Below are 19224 nucleotides of genomic sequence, written 5' to 3' on the forward strand. Positions count from 1 at the left end.
CCGGTTTAAATGCCCAGACCAGAACTTAAGTCTTTAAGTCACAGGCCACCTCTGACCCCAGGGATAGGAACAACTTCTCCATGACAAAAATGCTGCCTGCACAGGGTCAGTACTGATCCAAGCCAGAACGGGTCCCAGCACTGAGAGGAGACGTAGAGACAAGCTCTTATCCCTAGCTAAGTGTATCACAAATTGCTAAACGGTCTTATTAATAAAAAAAACCTGGAGCCAAATATTGGGGTGAAAGCTGAAGGATCAGAGAGGCAGAGAGCAAGCCACTAGTTCTTACCCCTACGAAATCTTCCACCAAAAGAGTGTGAGTTCCTGTTTTTTCATGCTTTATATACCTTTCTATACATATGTCCTGCCATATTTCTTCCTGGGATTAAAGGCATGTGTCCTTCCCAAGCAAAGACATGAATCTCAAGTCCTGGGATTAAAGGTGCATGCCACCGTGACCTGGCTGTTTCCAGTGTTTCCAGATGGATCTCTGCCTCCCAAGTGACAGGATTAAAGGCATGTGCCACCACTGTCTGACCTCTACGTCTAATCTAGTGGCTGGCTCTGTCCCCTGATCCCCAGATAAGTTTATTAGGGTACACAATGTATTAGGGTACATAATATATCACCACAGCTAAGAATCTATTTCCAATTGACAACTGCTCACAAAGGAAAAATTAATTTCTTCAAGAGAGCCTTACTGGGTAGACAAGCCACACTTAGGGACTGCCCCATGCCTAGCAGTAGATGGCCAACACAGAATGAACCCAGTGGTATTTTTTTTCTTTTCTGTCTCACAATGCTTTGTTTGGGCATTAAAAAAAATCTTACTGGTTTTTTTGCTTATACATTAAGGTGGGGAGGGTCTGGGAGGAGATGAGGGGGAGGAAACCGTGATCAGAATATACTGTATGAAAAAAAAATATTTTCATTAAAAATAATCATGCTACCTGGGCTCTTCCCACTGGAGGACTCCCTCCCAATGTTGATAACACCGAGGCTCATCCTCACCTTCCAAGAGTGTGTGGCAACCTTGATTGCACATGGGCCTTACTCTGGGAGCTTTGAAAACCATTCCCACCAGGGCACACCCTAGAGATCCCGATGGGGCCAGGCTGGGACTTGAACACCGGGACTTTCACATGCTCCCCACAGGAGCTGCCTGCGTCCTTGTCCCTGACACTCCTTTCTGTACCTGCTCAGACCCGTCACTGAACAACAAGCTGTCTCTGTACCATCGTGCCACGTGATTTGGACAGACCCTTCAAGAAGTTAAGTGCTGGGGAAAGGATTGGGACCCACCCCCACCTCTGCTGGAGCTCAGTGAAGCAGGGAGCTCTCTCTCTGACTGGAACCCCTTCACTCTTCCATCATAACAACAACCCCCTTTCCTGCCCTGGTCCTGCAAGCCCAGAGGCAAATGCTCTTGCTCTTTCCCCTGCCTCCTGTGTTCTGCTTCTCACCATGGCTTTTCCTTCTTATCTCAAACTATGCCCCTGCATGCTTGGGATGTCCTGCATGCTTGGGACGTCCTGCATGCTTGTGTCCACAGGGCGAGCTCCTTTGCCTATAGCAGCTGCTGTCACCACCTCCACAGCCCTCCCATCTTCTAGCCACACCCTTGGGACAGCCCTCCATTCCTACCTGCTCTCAGGTGCACCTGCTGTGTCTCAGTGGCTGCCATCCCCTTCCTCTGGCTCCTGCTGTGCCCCTGCAGTGTGCCTGGAGGGGCTGCTGACTACCCCACTCCTGTACTTTTCCTTTGGGGCCAGTGGGCATGCTCAGCAGACTCCTGGGGCCAATGCAAAACTTTGCTTCTCTGTTTGCCTTCTTGGGCCGGATGTTTCTGGTTAGTGGTTTCATTTTTCTTTGGTTTACGTTAGAGTGCAGAGCTAGCCCCCAACTATTATTACTGAGGAAGAGACTTCATTTTGGAAGTTTTTCACTTCCTCCTGCCTGTTGGTACCCAGTGTTTCTGTTCCTCACTCTGCTTCATGAGGATGAGAACTGAGGTTCTTAACAGTCTCCAGGAGTGATTCTTTCAGAAGCAGATTAGGGCCCAGGAAAACCAGAACCCACCTTTGCTTTCCAGCCTAGGTGCACACAGGAGCACACCCTGGGAGCTTTAGAAATACAGCTGTGCCAATGCCTACTGCTCATCCAGGACAAATCTTATCCATCAGAACTGGATGATGCTAAAATGTATCTAATAAAACCTATGCAGGGATCTCAAATGACAATTCATATCATTCAAGAGTTTATAGAAAAGTTCAGATTCTTGACTTCATCTGGATTTGCTGATCCCAAATCTTTGGGCAGAGGCTCAGGGGTCTATATTTTTAGGAAGCTCCACAGATAATTCCTATGTGCACAACAGCGTGCAGCCAATACATCACAGTGTGCATCAGAAAGGGAAAGGGTTTATTGGAGGCAGCATCTCATTTGTAAATCTACACGAGAGTTTCTCAAAGTGTGACTCCAGGTCCATAGCATCCATGACCTGAGAGCTTAGTAGAGAGACCCGTTCCCACACTTCTACCACCATATTAAATCCTGGGAGGCTGCCTAGGATTTAGGTATGCAGTTCCAACAATTCCAAAACACACTGGACTCCAACTGGCCCTGATATACCACCTACCTGTCTCTCCTGAGACTGTCATATGACTTGGGAGTCCAGGGTATGGGGGATCTGTAAGGGAAGCATGTACCCTACCACTGAGCCACACCCCGCTGTGGGGATCTGTAAGGAAAGGATGGTGGTGGAACGCTGCACAGGGGCTCACAGTTGTTGGTCACAAACTGACGACAGGCTTGGGGTTAGTTGGTATGGACTGTTCTGCAGGTTGTTCCCTGAACACCACACATAAGTGTTGAGAGGAAGATCCGGGCGGTAGATTCTGGAAGTGAGAGTCAATAGGCTGAATTGCTGGAAAGTCTTGTGTGTGCACATAAGTGTTTGTTGTGTGTGGAACAGAGTTCAAATCCTATCCAGGACAGGTAAATGGATGCTGCCAAAGGCAAGGCAGTGGAGATGTGTGTTAGTCAATTACCAATAACAACTCAGAGCTACTACACAACTCCAACAGGCTAGTTTAAGGAATCACAGAGACAAACAACAAAAATAACAGTGTCTGCCCCAAGTAATTTTTCCCCCTGAGAGACTTGAGTTAATCATGTGCCTTAGCCCTGGGCAAATCAACCCTGTTGTTCATGCAAGTACTTTCTCATGAATGAACGAAGGCATGTGCATTTTTTATTCCTATACCTTACTCTTTTTCCTCTCCTATATCCCAGTATGCTGTTTTGTTTGTTCACGTGCTTACAAATGGTATTGCTTTGTGTGTGTGCTCAGACTTGTAGGATTTGCCATTTGCCTTGCTTTAAAACCTTTACCAGGACTGCTTTCAAGTGCTCAGGATGATGCTGTTGAATGGCTTGGAGAAGGATGTGCTCATTTGCACAACTGTCTCTCTGGAGTTGGTGAAGCTGGCTCCAGCTCTCAACTGCTCATGCTTAATTGAAGTGCCAGACTTGACTGGCCACTTTGGGATCCCGTAGACCTTGTATATTTTCATAGGAGTTCTTTCACCTCATCTGTTTCCACCTTGCTTGAGATTCTGCCCAACTCAGCTTGCTTTATAGGTGAGGCTAGCGAAATACTCAGAACAGCTGAAGGATTTTATTAGTGGTCAGTCATCAGCATGGCATATGCATGGAGGAGTTCCTACTCTTATTAAAATCAGATTATAAAACTTTGGTGGAAACACACAGGGACCCATTCTTTAATGGTTAGACGTCATCACATGGTGGTTGAGGGGCAGCTGAGTGAGCTTCGAGCATAAACAGCCTTTGGGTGAAATTCCTCAATGCTTGATCCTTAGAGAACTGTAACTCCATGGTCATTAAAATACAGCCTGAGACCTTCTTGGCCTCAAGGTGTGATCACAAACTCAGAGGTAGCTCTGGGGTGTGAGTCATTTCCTTTTCCTTCGTGGAGGACTTTTCTGCTTGGAGAAGCCCTCTGTTTTCCTGGAAAAGTCATAAAGGGTTGGATGGGGTCTGGAAGGGAAATGTACATCTCAGTACCCTTGGGCTGGTGTAAAAGATGGCTGGGATCTCTGGCATACAGCACAATGAAAAAACAGATATAGAAGCTAGCTCTTTTTTTTAAAAAGTGGATTTTGGTAAAATGTAGTTCTTCCTTACTCCTGCATTTATAAGTCTGTTTTCTCACTTTCACCTAAATGTCTTCCCCAATGTATGCATGTATATTTACATGGGTATGTGTGGGGTTTCATGTGGAGGCCAGAGGTTGAAGTTGGGCGCCTTTCTTTATCATTCTATGCTGAATCTGGAGCTCACCAATATGGCAAGACCAGTTGGACCTCCAGCTCTAGGAATCTGCCCACCTCTGCCTGCCCAGAGCGAGGGTTGCAGGTGCACGCCATCATGCCCAGCTTTTTATACGTGAGCTTGGGAATCCAAGCTCAGGTCCTCGTGCTTGTGCAGCAAGTGCTTCGCTGACTGAGCTGTCTCCCCAGCCCCCGACCCCTTGTTATCTCAGCACCTCACCCTGCTGAGCCGGAAATGTGTGTGTCCAGGTTGTTATGAATGATCATGCAGGGGGACCCCCAAGGGAAATGTGTTGGGCAGATGCAGTGGCAGACTAGGCAGATGCATGCCATGCGGATCTGGTGGCAGCGGCCAGTAACTCACACCCTGGACTCTGCATCCACGTTTAGCGTTTGTTATAATAAAGAGATGAAGAGAAGAGATGATGAGACAGAGAGAAAGAGAGAAGAAGAAGTGTAGCATGAATCTTCCAAAGTTCTTATTAATAAAATCAAACCTGAGGCCAGTTATTGGGGTGAATGCTGGTAGATCAGATGCAGAACAAGCCACAGCCACCTCACCTTGCCAATTCCTCACCTGGTCCTGTTTCCTCAGACTGGATGCCTCTGAGTCCTCATCCAGCATGAATCTCAACTGAACTGTGCTGCTCCAAAGCCTGAAAGCTTAACCAGCCAAATGCTTAACCAGCCAAATGCTTCTAGTTTCTGGTCCTCACACCTTATATACCTTTCTGCTTTCTACCATCACTCCCTGGGATTAAAGGCTCGCTTTCTGCTTGGCTGTATCCTTGAACAGATGGATTTCTGCCTCTGGAATGCTAGGATTAAAGGCGTGTGCTACCATTGCCTATCCTAAGTATCTAGTGGCTTTTCTGTTCTCTGACCCCAGGTAAGTTTATTAGGGCACACAATATTTTAGGGAACACAATACCACCACAAAGAAGAAGAAGAAGAAGAAGAAGAAGAAGAAGAAGAAGAAGAAGAAGAAGAAGAAGAAGAAGAAGAAGAAGAAGAAGAAGAAGAAGAAAGAGAGAGAGAGAGAGAGAGAGAGAGAGAGAGAGAGAGAGAGAGAGAGAGATTGAAGGTAATGTTAATATTTTGATCTTCCCCTTGAAATCCTGCCCATTGGTGCTGCCCTGCATCCTGATGTAAAAGCCTCATTCTAAGAAAAAAACTCCTCCTTTCCTCTCTCTCTCTCTTCTGCTTTTCCTCCCACAAGGTGTATACCCTCGATCTCTCTTTCTCTCTGTCTCTCTCTTTCCTATAATCTCTTTCCTTCATCTATTATAATAAACTTTCCACGTGGATCCAGCGTCTGGGTTGTGAATTACTGGCCTCCACCGCCACCACCATGCCTGCATGACGTGCATCGGCCCAGCCCACCGCTGCATCTGCTCAGCATGTTTCCCTAGGGGGTCCCCCCCCACCCCTGCATGATAACTCATAACATTGGCACCCAATGTGGGGTGGATCAGAATATTAACAGAGGTCTCATCTCACTGGCGTTAGAAGATGTTCATCTCTGGAGAAGGGCTGGAATGCTGGGCCTAGTGGCTTCCTATGAAGGATGACCATAACTCAGGTGCACAGTAGGAGCCACACTCAGAATAACAAGTGATTGGCCACTCAAGAAGGGCTGGGTTACTAATCTTGGTGCATAAGGCTAAAAGACTGTATGCTGAAAAGTGATGGGTGTTGTTAATCTGTACCCACACCACAGGAAGCAGTGTGTATGGCCATTTCTGCATAACTCTCCACCAGATAATCGACTTCTCTTCTGATCATTCTTACCCCCATTGCCTCTTTCCAGACACACGTTTGAGTATGAAAACTTCCCAAGGGTACTCTATATGAGCATGTAGTAAGTTCTAGTTTAAGAAAACCCAGATACCAAATTGCAAATTTCAAGTTTAATGAGAGTATGATTTTGAATCAAGCAAAAGATGTTTGTTTACACTGATTTGGATGTTGGAAAAATCATTTTTTTTACCTTATGTTGCTTCTGGAAATATTTCTATGGTGCAAAGATGGTACAGTGGCATTTTTCAATGAATTCAGGTTTCTAGCCCCACGTCCGGTGAGCATCTCCCATGCCCAAGAATAAACTTCCACAACATTAACACTCTCCTCTCTCTCCTCTGGGAGCCCTCCCATAAGTAAGTCAGCTCAGGACCATTCCTTGCTGCTTATGCTGAGTTGATTAGTTTACTGGAGACGGAAAAGAATAAACATTTTGCAGGTAGAAGGACTCTGGTGTCCCTCCTTGTCCTAAAGAAATCCCTGGTGACAAGAAAACCGGTTGAGATAGGAGGAGGACTGACTGAGGCAGTTGGACCTCATTAGTGGTAGAGCAGGGTAGGGACCAGGCCCTCTAGCCTTGAAGGCTGATCAACATTTCCTGGCATCATGCTTTGCTCCACTAAATAACTGAAAGGAGTGACTAGCAAGTTCCTCCCAGAGAGAGTTCCCAAAGAGCCATAAATGGGTATTTAGTCTAAACTAACATGGCTTTGATGAGTTCTGTGCATCTTAGCGGGTGTGGGGGTGTGTGTGTCCCAACTGGTGAATACATGCATATTGGACAGAAAGGAGGGTAAGTGGACTTTAGCCTGGGCTGCAGACCGTGGCTGGAGGCTGCATTTACGTGGCATGCCTTAGAAAGGGCAGCTTAGGAGACGTCGTAGGCCTGGTACTTTGTTATTGTGGATGCCCTTCTGTTTTTCTCCTGGGACAGGAAGTAGATGCGGTTGGCCTCTGGGTAGGTGACTTTGCTGAGTGGGAGCTTGTAGATGGCAGGATTGTTGGTTGTCAAAAGGAGAAAGGTGAGCGCTGAGAGGCAGAAGGGCCAGGTGCAAGGTGGTAATCCAAACTGGAGGGAGAGGAGATAAGAGAAAGTTATGTTCCATCAGATGTGAATGCTTGTTTAAATAACCTTTATCAGTCAAAGGAAGGGCTGATTGGTGAGGGTAATACTTAGCTGATAGCCAATATAAATAAAATCAGGCCATCAGTTTATTCTGTGACGGGTTAAGCACACACCTTCCAAAATACAGCCTTTGGAACTCTAATAGGCGTTAATGTGTTTTTATGTACAAGACTTGTTTTGTCTTGGGGAACCTGGCCAGTCTATACTTCCAGCTCCAGGAACTATGGGCATGCTATGCCTCCTTCAATCAGCTTCCTTTGAAGGGATGCATTTGGCATTTATTTTGTAGCTAAAGACATAGTTGTAGTTGATTGACCTAGAGATAGGCACCAGATTCAGAACAGGCATATGGCATGAGCCAATAGACTTCCTATTTTGAGAATGTGAATTGAAAGGCACCGAGGCAGTATTAATAGGGTTCTTGATCTGAAAGGACAAGCAGCAGTAGATGGGCATTTAGCAACTATGTGAAGCAGAAACCCTTTACAAAGAGACACAGAAAATGAGCACACAGGGAGAGAAGCAGAGGAGTGGTAGGTCTGTCCTTGGGGCTGGAGGTGAAAGTTAGCTACCTCTCTTCTCAAGGGTTTACCCACCATCACATTCATTTCTCATCACATTGACCTGGCTTTTATTCCTTGAGATACCCTGCAACATTTTAATACTTTCCCCCATTCTTCAGCTGAGGTAGCCGAGTGAATGGTTTACAAAGAGCCTACAGATTCAGCAGTGAGGCAGATCGAATTATCCTTCCATCCTCCAAGCATTTTACTATAACCAACAGAAGCCCCAGGTGGTACCACCACAGGGGTAAAACGGCTGGTCATGTGGAAGTCTGAAGACCACACTGTTAGCAAGACTTGGAAGCGCCAGAATCATACCAGATCGAGGCTGTGAGGGATACACATCCATGAGTAATGGATTCCACTCAACACGTCTTCCCAAAGCTCCAATAAGATGCAATAAAGTGTTTTGGGAAGCATCCACTGATGCTCCACAGTAGACAAACCTTAGCTCTGATTACCCCGTTATGGTTTTTTAATCTTTCTGAGACCTTTTCCCTCAATAGTGTACCGCTGCCTACTCAGAGAGCTGTTGCTTAGCACATGCCAAGTACCCAATAAATGGCCCTCAGGGCACGGTCATCATTATCAAGCAGATAGCAGCATTGTTGAAGGCCAGGACTTGCATACACATATTCTGGTTAGAAAGGCAAAGAATAATGGCTCACAGGGCCTTTCTGAGGAGGCATTGAATGGTTTTATAAATATAGTCCAATGCTTTCATACTGTGCTCCTCAATGAAGTTGGAGATTTCTCCTGGATAAGTTGATAGCCCTTTTTTTTTTTTTTTTAATCCTTGACAATCATCACCATAACAAGTAAACTTTATTTTATTTGGAAAAATGTCTGCATGGAATGGCCTAATCTATAACCTCTCAGCACCCAGAGGAAGACCATTTAGCACTGTGCACGTCTAGATCTGGGAACCAAAGGCTCCTGCATCTCTTCTAGTGCCTTGTCCAAGGCAGGCACTTGGCACATTTATTGAATGATGAATCAGGTGAATTGTTGGTGCCAGAACTGATGGCAGAAGTCTGGGGTGGATGAGGCTCTGCGAGGTCAGAATCCATCTTCTTGTCTCCAGTCAGCGTTCTGAGGCCCCCTCAGCCAGTTCCAGCATTCCCTGCTGTGTGTGCTCACTCCTTCAGGGCTTTGTCCCCTCACTATCTCTTTCTTCCATTGTTTCCTTCAGTAAAACTCTAAGATTAATATACAGAGATGGAGGAGCTTGGGCTAAGCTGAAAGGGGACTTATGAGTACTAAAGCTGTTGCAGATGCTGTGTGTCAAGTGCTGTAGTGAAGGCAGACCCAGGAGGTGATGGGAAGCAGAGGAGGGACTCAGTCTACTGGGAGAGATAGCGTGGTGTCAGGAAAGGCTAATTTGGCTGCTTAGGAAATAGTTTCCTATGCTAAGTACCACCCTCTCTTTGGCTGCAGGTGAAGGATGAATCTAGACAGGTACTGTATGGAATATCTACTCCATATTCAGATGTTTTCCTCTTTGACTTTTCCTCTTTGTGTGACTGGCCTGACAGAACTGAATGTATTCTAAAGAAGACTCTTATGTCTCCCAATCTACTGGGATATTGAAAGAATGGCCCTCAAGAAATGGAAATTTCCCCAAGACTCTCATGCTGGAAACAATGCTGGGCCTGGGGATGGGGGTGGTGTCTTGTCTTCAGGAAAGAGATTTACAACTTGTTAGACCACCTCACAGGAGGAGGCTAAAGCTCACACAGTGAAGGGTCAGTTGTTGGGAGAGTCACACCTTACCTGGCACAGCTTATATGTGTATACCCCTTGCCCTCTGTTTCAACTCTCATCTCTCTTCAGGACCACCAAAAATGGACCTGAGGGAGCGTCATCGGATCTGTTTTCCTTCTCCCCATTACGGTCACATTGAAGACATTTCCCTTTCCTGCTTTTTACTACTAATTTGGCTGTTTTAAATTCACCTCTCAAGAATGGGTGGTACAGACCATGACCCCAAGTTGAGCAACACTTGTCCATGTGAAGTTTCCCTTGTACTCTTATCTTAGGTGGAGTTGGATGCATTGATTTGTTAGGTAAGCCCTGAGCACTCTGTGCGGGGGCCCGTTGGAGCCAAGCGGCAGCTCCTGCTTTGCACACCACCCTAAACTGGGCCCAAGGCAAAGAAGAGGTTCTGGGACTATGTGTGCTCATACACGCTTGAGCTTGGGCTTCTCTTTGAATGACGACATCACAGCTCTCTCTGTTGCCTGGAGCCATGCCCAGTGAACATGAAGCCTTCTCCATGAACATGACAGTTTCTATAGTTCACTGTCTACAACCCAGGTGGGCAGATAATATACATACATATATATATATATATATATATATATATATATATATATATATATATATACACACACACACAAGTTAAATGACAGAGACTCAAAATTAGTTCTATAGAATGACAGACTATAATGGAGTTATATCTGAAAGATTCATTCTTTAAAGTACTCTACCAGCCACTGGTGATGGGTTTGATCCACCCAAAGTTGACATATAAGCTTTTGAGACCTAGTTCCTTCCTGTCAGTATTAAGGTGGGTATCAGGATGTGAGTCAAAGGGCAGAGGGGTTTGCTGGAGTGTTTGGGAAGTAGAGGGGGGCATGTGGCTTATAGCTCACGTGACTTACCACGGACAGCATGTTCACCAGGGCGGCACCAAGGTAGGCTGCAAACAGTGCTAGAAAAAGAACCAACCATAGACAGCTCAGTAAAGATTCAACAGCAGCTCAGTGTAGTCTACATACTCCCTCTTCATTAATTTTCTGTCTCAAATGCTATCTCTCACCCACACGGAGTTGCATTTTCATTGCCTTGCAGCTTTAAAAGTGTTAAATTCCACGAAAATGCCAGCGCAGCTAAGATAGCAGATGAACTTTGTTAAAAAGGGCCAGAATTTAGCTGTGACAGTTCTCTTGGGTCCCACCACCACGCTTTCCAGTAAAGGAACATTTAATAGCATAAACCATAAATGAAGGTTTTACAATAAAGCAAAAGCAAGTGAGTCTCAGAACTCTCCAGTGGAATATTCCATCAGGAGCTATTAGCATAACACGGGTTTCTAGGGAGAAACAGCATCCTATGAGTTTGGGGGAGACCAAACCACCTACTGCCTTGTTTTAGGTGGGCAAAGAAGGCCATGAATAAGTTGGATGCTGGGGAGAACCAAGCACTGGCAGAAGATGGAAGGCAATAAAATAGGCCAATATGATTGGGTTTTGCTTTTGGGCCCATTCTCCAAGGAGGGCATCCCAATTGTCCCTAAAATATTAACGATAGCTAATCTTTATTAGAGTTACTATGTCTAGGCAGTGGCAACACTAACCACATCCTTCAGCATTCCTTATAGGTAAGCTGTATTATTATTGTCTTGATCACACACACACACACACACACACACACACACACACACACACACACACACACATTACCACCACCACTACCAACAACAACAACCACAACAAACAAGTCCTCTTAGGAGGACACCCTTTAGACTTGGACACCCTTTCCTTGACTACTGATAACCAGAACTGACCCTTCCAGGCGCTCCCTACATGTTAGTACTGTTCTTGCATCAATCATTCATCTTCACACCAATTCTACAGTGTGAGCACTGTTTGTGTCAGCCATCAAGATATGAGGTGACTTCTGAGGACTGTATGTCTGACAGTGGCAGAGCCCTGACCAGCTAGATGAGAGGAGAGGGACCAACCCAAGTACCACAGACACCCCAGAATGTAGAGGGGATGTAAGATCCACAGGACAGCTCTAGGCTTGGTCTGTGAAGAGCAGGGGCTCAGAGAGTGGCCTTTCCTGAGCTCAGCCCTACTGGATTGTCCCGCCATCTCTGAGGGTGACAGCCAAAGGATTAACACCTATGCTCCCTTGGCTCCACCGCTATCTTATTTAATCAAACTTGATCTGTTATATGAAGAAGACCTCTCCAAAGCCTTGTGTGTGCTCATGTGTGGTCCCAGAACTGTAGAACAGGGCTGAGCCTGAACAATCCATGAAAGAGAAGCATCAGAGAACGTAGCCTGTCAGGGTGGTGGAGAGCAGGTAATCTGTCCTGGGAGACACACAGAATAGACTGCGGTGGGAGGAGCCTTCCACCTTGCCCTGCTAATCCGTCAATGACTGTGTAATTATGGAAACAGGCTTTACTTCTCTGGGCCTTTTACCTGAAGAGGGAGAAATGGCTACAGGAAAGAGTGGATGCCCTGCAGAGCACATTTTTACAAACCTAGCTGGGTAATTCATTTTTTCATTTCAGCTTTGGTTTCCCATCTGTGAAATGGGGACAGGAACAGTATCTGCACGCTGCAGGGTGGTAGTGGGGGAGTAAAGGAGAAACCATGGATTGTGTTTCACCCCTGTGGCACCTGTGACAATCTGCTGTGGGTCTGTCCTGTCCTGTGTGCTGTGGGGTATTTGACACTACCCCAGACAAAATGCTCAGAGCACTTCCATTTTTCCCCTAGGTCTGACAAGTAAAAATGTCATTAGACGCTGATACGTATCCCTGGCTGAGAAACACTGGGCCACGTATGACACAGAGCTACTTAACCTCTTTGACAAGATTGGCACTGGGGACAGTGAGGGGGCCACCTGTGATTTCAGTCATCACCTGCATGACCCTGACCTTGGGCACCATCCAAAATGCCCCACCTCTGTCCCCCTGTCCTGTCCTCGCTCTTGGGCACGTACCTTGCAAAGCAGAATAACAGTAGAGACTTTGGGGGACAGAAGGAGATAAAGTGTTGACTTGGACACTTTAGGTAAGTACTGTGTAAACGGCTACCTTTGTCTGGTTGGTGTGACAACCATGTAAGTAGCTACAGCATGTCAACCCTATATTGATATTTTTGGTGTAGCATAAAATAATTTTTAAGAAGATAGAAAGAAAAGCTTCAGCTTTATCCTTCCCATCTAGTTTAGACCACATCCCCCCATCTTTGCAGTGGTGGTTATAAAGTAAAAAAAGAAGAAATGCATTTTCAAACTATCTTAAAGAAACAAATATATGACTATATATGGTTCAGAAAGCTTTTCTATATCAGAAAAAATATTCTGGATTTTTGTTATTGTAAACTTATTTTTTAAAAACCTTATTTGGTAACATTTCAGCATCCATGGCTGTACTGAAATAGAAACTCTGTTCTAAATATTTTGGCCAAAGAGGTTTTATTTTGTTCCCATTTGTAGAACATGAAAGATGTTCAAGGTTGAGAATATATAAATCTGATGAGTTATGACTGTCATCCTAACTTCTTGTGATGTTGAACAAGTATGCAAGAGGTGTACGGTCATCTGAAGGGTGTACAGTCAATGCTTGATAGTTAGCTACGGTCACTGTGCGTGGCGTGTGTTTTACATGTAAGTTTTACATGTAAGAGTTAATGTCAGGGAGCTGCTCTTCCAACTCCACCACTGGCCAGGAGACCTGCAATCCTAGGAGACAGCCCCTGGGCAACAGTGAGAATTTATCATCTAAGAACACCCCCCTCAGTGGCCAAGCATCACGTATACAGTGAACATAGCTGAAGACACAAAGGACAGTGTCACCCACAAGCTTTTATAAAGCAAACAGTTGTCCTGCCATCTGTTGGGAGTAGCAGAACCATCATGAGTGGTTTTCTTGGCAGGGGTCTACTCAGGTTGTCTCTGTGGTCAGGAGGGTCGTCTGTGAGCGGTACCTACCACAGGCAATGGCGAGCAGGTGGGTCTGCCAGGTGATGACGTAGAACATGCCTCCGATGGCGATGCAGGCCAGAGTGCTGTTGAAGCCACACAGGCCAAAGTAGATGGAGTCAAATGGCGTGGCAATGCTGAGTGCTGAGGGAAGGAAGGTGGTGGTATTGAGTGTCGGGCGGGGCTTACAGGGCTCACCTGCCTTCCTGAAACACACCCCAGTCTTCCAGCCAGAATCAGTTACCGGGATCAGAGGCAGGTATTCACAAAAAGGAATTTCAGTTTTATTCAGTGAAAATACTTGTAAAGGAGATACATGGACGGGACCACAAGAACACTTATGGCTAAGCTGTTAGGAGTGGAAGAGACCCTTGGAGTAAGAACTCTGAGCTCTGATTTAAACGGTGCAGAGAATGTCCTTTGCCATGCATGTAAAAAAAAACCTTGGCTGTGAACAGAGCCCCATTTTTCGTCATTGGAGATCACTCTTAAATATTCTTGGAAAAAGCTCTTCCAGACTTTAAATTTATACTGAGGGTTAAATGTCTGATGCCAAGGTCTTTTCTGAGGATAGCTTTTGCTCACAGGAACACTAGGGCACTAGCACCAAAAATGCCAAAAACGGGTGTGAGGAGAAGAGGAAGCAGGCGTGATGTTAAAGATGGGTCATAATTTTCCTTCGAAGCTGGCCCCAAGCACTAACATCCCTCCAGCTCATTAAAGAGGATGGCACTAAGGGTTATGGTACAGACCTGCTAGCATCCCTATGGTGGACCCAATGGCCGCGTGCAAGCAGATGAGAGGTGAAGATATGAACAGAGCTATGAGGAAGATGCCTCCTGTCCAGGGATTGTCACAGCCGTACACTTGGCCGATTCCAACTGGGATGGCTCTCAGAAGCTGTAGAACGATAGGGTCACGTGTTTATTATGGAAGTAGACAGTCAGCTCACAGCCCCACACCAAGGCCCCACACTAACGCTTTTGGACAGGGTCTTACTATGTTTCTCCAGCTGGCCTTGGATTTTCAATCCTCCTGCCTCAGCCTCTTGAGTGTACACTGACATTTTACAACAGGGTTCACAGAAGACATTACTGTTCAAGCAGGTTGATGCTGAAGGAAGGAAATGCTTTATCCTCTCAGTTTTGAGTTCTTGGAGCATTAAGTAGTTAGGATTTGAGTTTCCTTCCTTCAGAAACATCAGTGTGGGGGAGTTATTCTCTTACAAAGAGAAATTGAAGAATTTTTAGAAGGGCATTTATTACTTGTTAGAAATATAACATATTCCTGATAAAACTCTCATATTTTTAGAAACAAGATGATAAGAAGCTATTAGGAGGGAAATGGTCCTTCCACTTCCATGTCTCGCTGTGGTGACAGTCCTGTCTGGAGAGCAGCTGGAGTTTGGGATCTATGGAAGGGCCTGGCAGTGGCAGAAGGGTCTGGAAACTGTCTCAGGCCATCCTGCATGTCCCCAAAGGTCCTGAGAAGGCTGACAGTGAGCTGCTGTGCATAGAGGAGGACAGGCCCTCTGGTTAGCCCAATCTCCCATCCCCCCGGGATAGAGAACAGAGTAGGGCCCAGCCTTGGCCTGCTGGGGGAAGGGGACAGGCATGAGAGTATATATTCAGAGAATGACACATGGCTGTTTTATCTCCTCTACTTGTCCCCTCTGGGACCCCTCAGTGGTCACTCTACACTGCTGGGGTCTCTAGACCCTCTTTCTGACATTGCTCATTTTTTTGAATCACAAAGCACAAGTTTTATTGGAAGACCCAACACATGAATTCTTATCATAGTCCAGAAAGTTATTTCTTCAAGAATGACTGCCCAAAATGGATTTTTTCCCCCCTGAATCGTTGGGGTGGTTGGTGGCCTAAACTATTTGTATAGGATTATTAAAAAATATTTCATTTCTAGACAAGTCTGAAATATTTTTCATTGAGAATACAATGAACCGTATCTTAGGATTTCTAACATTATCTTTTCATAGCATACTGAGTAGAACAATTTTGGCTCCAAAAGATAGGGACTGGGTAAAGCCCATGAGCAGGGAAACTCCTGAGAGTGAATCACCAACTCAGCCCCTTTTCTCACCTCTGGCCCAGGAATGCTGCGCCCCTCCCCCACCGTCCATGACAATGACCAAGGACAAGGCTGACAGAATAATGTCTTTTCTGAACAATGACGCCTCTCAGTGTGTTTGCAGGACTCTGTCAGTGACACTACAAAGTGCTGAGAGGCACTGGGCATCATTATTTCTGAAACTTCCTTTAATAAGCCCAATGGCTTTGTGGCGATGAATCACCAATAATGAAGTTCCAGGTTGAGCTATAAACTGGAACAGGAAGTCCTTTAGTGTGATGGAAAGTAGGAGGTCTTAGAAAAAAAAAAGCACCTAGTTAGTTAAGAAGCCTAATGGCCACATTTCCCCATCTTGTTTAATACTTTTAATATTGCTTCTTATTCACTATCTTGGCAGGCTTCCAGAGGTCAGTATTATGCATAAAACACTTTAAAAAGATGAAAATCTCTGCTACCTCTGTTTCTGAATGGAGGTAAACCTGTGCTTCAAAATACGAGCAAGGCTCATGAAAAGAATGGGAAAGGCTACAATTGTTTAGACTGATGGGTAGCGGCACGGTGTGTATACTTTAATAATTCCGTGTGATGAATGAAAGAAAACACACAGTATGAGTATATTAAAACTGGGCTTAAGTATCAAAAAGGCTTCCAAACATAGGAAAGCAGCAAAGAACCCAGGTCACATATCGGGAGTAGAGTTCTAGCCTGTACTTGGCTCTCCATGAATTCACTGTGGAGCCTTGGGTGGGTTTTTTAATTTGGCTTTGGTTTCTTCCTCTGTGTTATCATAGGATGGGGCCACAAACAAACCTTCTAGCTCTTAGGAGACAAGGACAGGATACGTATGTAGAACACCATGTACTGTGTAATTGTGAATAGCTATCATTCACTTATGTTCCTGATGTGCAAAACAAGTATATTCAGTTTGGCATTGAATTTGTACAACTACTGCCCTTCCTTCCTTCTTTCCAGGTTATTTTATTTTTCGAGACAGGGTTTCTCTGTGTAGTTTTGGTGCCTGCCCTGGATCTCGCTCTGTAGCCCAGGCTGGCCTCGAACTCAGAGATCCGCCTGCCTCTGCCTCCCGAGTGCCGGGATTAAAGGCGTGCGCCACCACTGCTGTCCTTCTTTCATGACACCTACCAGAGGCACTTGGACATTTGACCAGGTGATGTTGGGTGTGGCAGTTGCAGGCTGCAGCAGCGTCGTGGGGAAGAAGAGGTTGTAGTGGCCCGTGGCTGCCAGGTACAGGGTCACGGCAATGTTGAAGGGCAGGGTGAAGACGGGGAGGTCCCACTTGCTGAAGACGGTGCTCAGGGCGCTGGAAAGGACGGGACTGGTGGAAGAAGCATGAGAGACCTGTCAGATGCCGCTGGCCTTGGAACTAGACCACACTGCGGCAGAGAACCCTGGTTTACCCAGAGAAAAGCAGCTTCTTGTCTGCCTTTCCTTGGGTTTCTTTCTTGAGCGGGACATAGAGACTAGGGAAGGCTCACATTCAACCTCAGAAGGAGGACTTTAGGAGATCCTTAGGATTTCCTCAGAGTCATAGAACTCCATCCCCTAGGCAAGAGGAGTGAGGGAGGGTCAGGAGAAGAAAGGGAGGGAATTACAGCCATTAATGTATTTTGAGTGGCCAAGGGCTCTGACTTCATGGGCAGACTACTCTTCATTTTCTGGAAATGAGGGAGAAGTCTGGCACGTGGAGGTCTCTGCTTCATGGCTGGACTTCAGTCTACCCTGTGAGGTTGTCTCAGTCTGGTCAGCAGGCTAAGGGATGGAGAAAACCTTGTGGGAGCAAGAGGGATGACATTTCCAGACACTGGCAGGACCCTGTGCAGCTCTTAGCCAGCGGTTTCTTGCTGTGTACACAGCCAGGGCAGGACCAGAAGCCCTTTGAGATCTCAGGGAAAGGACGGCGGCTGATGAGGCACCGCAGGCAGACGGTCTGGCATGACACTCCCGGTTCGTTAGCAACCGCCTCTAGTGGGTGCTCCCGACACTCAAGCTAAATGATAAATACTTTAAAACGGGGGTAAAAATGGCGGTCAAAGGGCCGGGTTAAAAAAAGATGTTGACTGGGATGGGGAGACGACGTGGCAGGTAAAGTGCTTGCTGCTCAAACATTAGGACCTGAGTTCAATTCCCAGCACCCGTGTCAAAAGCTGGGCATGGCAGCCTGTGTCTACAACCCCAGTGCTGTGGGTGGAGACAGGTAAAAACTCTGGATCTTGCTGGCCGGCTAGCCTCACCAAAACAGTGGCCACGTTCAGTGAGAGACCTTTTCTCAGAAAATGAGGTGGAGAATAACAGAGAAGACACCTGAAGTCAGCCTCTGGCTTCCACCCTGGATATATAGGCAAACAAACCTGAATGCATGTGTGTATACACACACACACACACACACACACACACACACACAGGAATTTTAGAAACAAACTTACCAAGTCATGGACATAACAATGACAGGGAGCAACAGCCACCAGTAATAGTTGCCCTTGTCCGAGAACACGGCCATCAGGAGCCCCACAAGCACCCCATTGTAGCCATGGAGTCCTGCCGCAATGGCTGACCTGGGGACACAAGGATGAGTCGGTGGAGCAGGAGCCTGTCTGTGATTTTAACTGAGTCACAGCTTTCTAACTTGGGGCCTGACAACCCATCCTGAAACAAGCTACCCTTGTGGGAGTAGGGAGCAGAGATAACCTATCTACCCTTTTCTGTCAAAGAAGAGTAGTGTCTAGTTAGTAATGTCATTGTTTTGAGGGGTAGGAAGGAGGCGATGGTCCTCCTAGGGAGTGGTCTCCTGGCCTTATGCTGGAACGCTAGGCCTTGGGGACTTACTTATCCTGGCTCAGGATGAGGGCAGTCAAGGTGGACACGATCGTACCCAAGCAACCCGAGATGGCCCACCAGGGATTCTGCACGAAGAGGCCAAGGGCGATGAGGACGCCACTGAGAGGGTTGTTCACGAACATCACCTGGGACATGCCTCGGAGCACCCAGTCAAGGAACTGGAACACTGGAGATTTGTCTGAAATGACAGGGGGGAGAGTCAGCAGATGCTCAGAGCAGCTCAGGCCTGGGCTAGGTCACAGGTGGCAGTGGGGGGTGGGGGTCTTCAGGGGACCAGCATGTATTTTCATCATTAGGGAAGTCTAAACAAAGAACGCAGGGGTGCATTTGAATGCCCAGAGCACTTGCCAGCCATTGGTAGCCCAGTGCAGTCTCTACTACTCTCTAGGCTGTTTTTCCAATGCGGGGATCAGGTACCTACTTTGAGCTTGATTATATTTCCTGTGAGAGTGGCTTAAAATTTCCAGAAAATTCTCTTGGCACAGAGAGGGTATGAAACCCATGAGCAGAGAACCCTCTGCCCTAGTAGACACAGTTCCCTAAGCCGCCCAGCACAAATCTGTCTAGAATGCTGGATTCAGAATCCCAGTGCTTGTCTGTAATGTTTAGTTGGTATATGTGGGTCAGCAGAACTTTTCTGTCGAGTAACAAGAACTCACACAACTATCCGATATCCTTACAGAACAGTTGCAAATATGGGTGTTTACATCCCAAGAGA

General features: G+C 46.3%; 1 protein-coding gene across 1 annotated transcript in view; it reads right to left on the reverse strand.

The window, feature by feature from the left end:
* Positions 1-6395: 6395 nt before the first annotated feature.
* Slc14a2 (solute carrier family 14 member 2) overlaps positions 6396-19224 on the reverse strand; it is a 358539-nt gene continuing 345710 nt past the window's right edge. Inside the window, exons 16-22 of the mRNA XM_052742634.1 lie at positions 18495-18684; positions 18095-18223; positions 16794-16986; positions 14318-14465; positions 13575-13709; positions 10505-10554; positions 6396-7221 (exon numbers count right to left, since the gene is read on the reverse strand). Coding sequence (XP_052598594.1) covers positions 7021-7221; positions 10505-10554; positions 13575-13709; positions 14318-14465; positions 16794-16986; positions 18095-18223; positions 18495-18684 — 1046 coding nt within the window. The 3' untranslated portion in view covers positions 6396-7020. The remainder of the gene's footprint in view (positions 7222-10504; positions 10555-13574; positions 13710-14317; positions 14466-16793; positions 16987-18094; positions 18224-18494; positions 18685-19224) is intronic.

This window comes from Peromyscus californicus, unplaced genomic scaffold (assembly GCF_007827085.1).
Source record: "Peromyscus californicus insignis strain IS unplaced genomic scaffold, ASM782708v3 Scaffold_17__1_contigs__length_78620276, whole genome shotgun sequence".
Classification (NCBI taxonomy): Eukaryota; Metazoa; Chordata; class Mammalia; order Rodentia; family Cricetidae; genus Peromyscus; species Peromyscus californicus.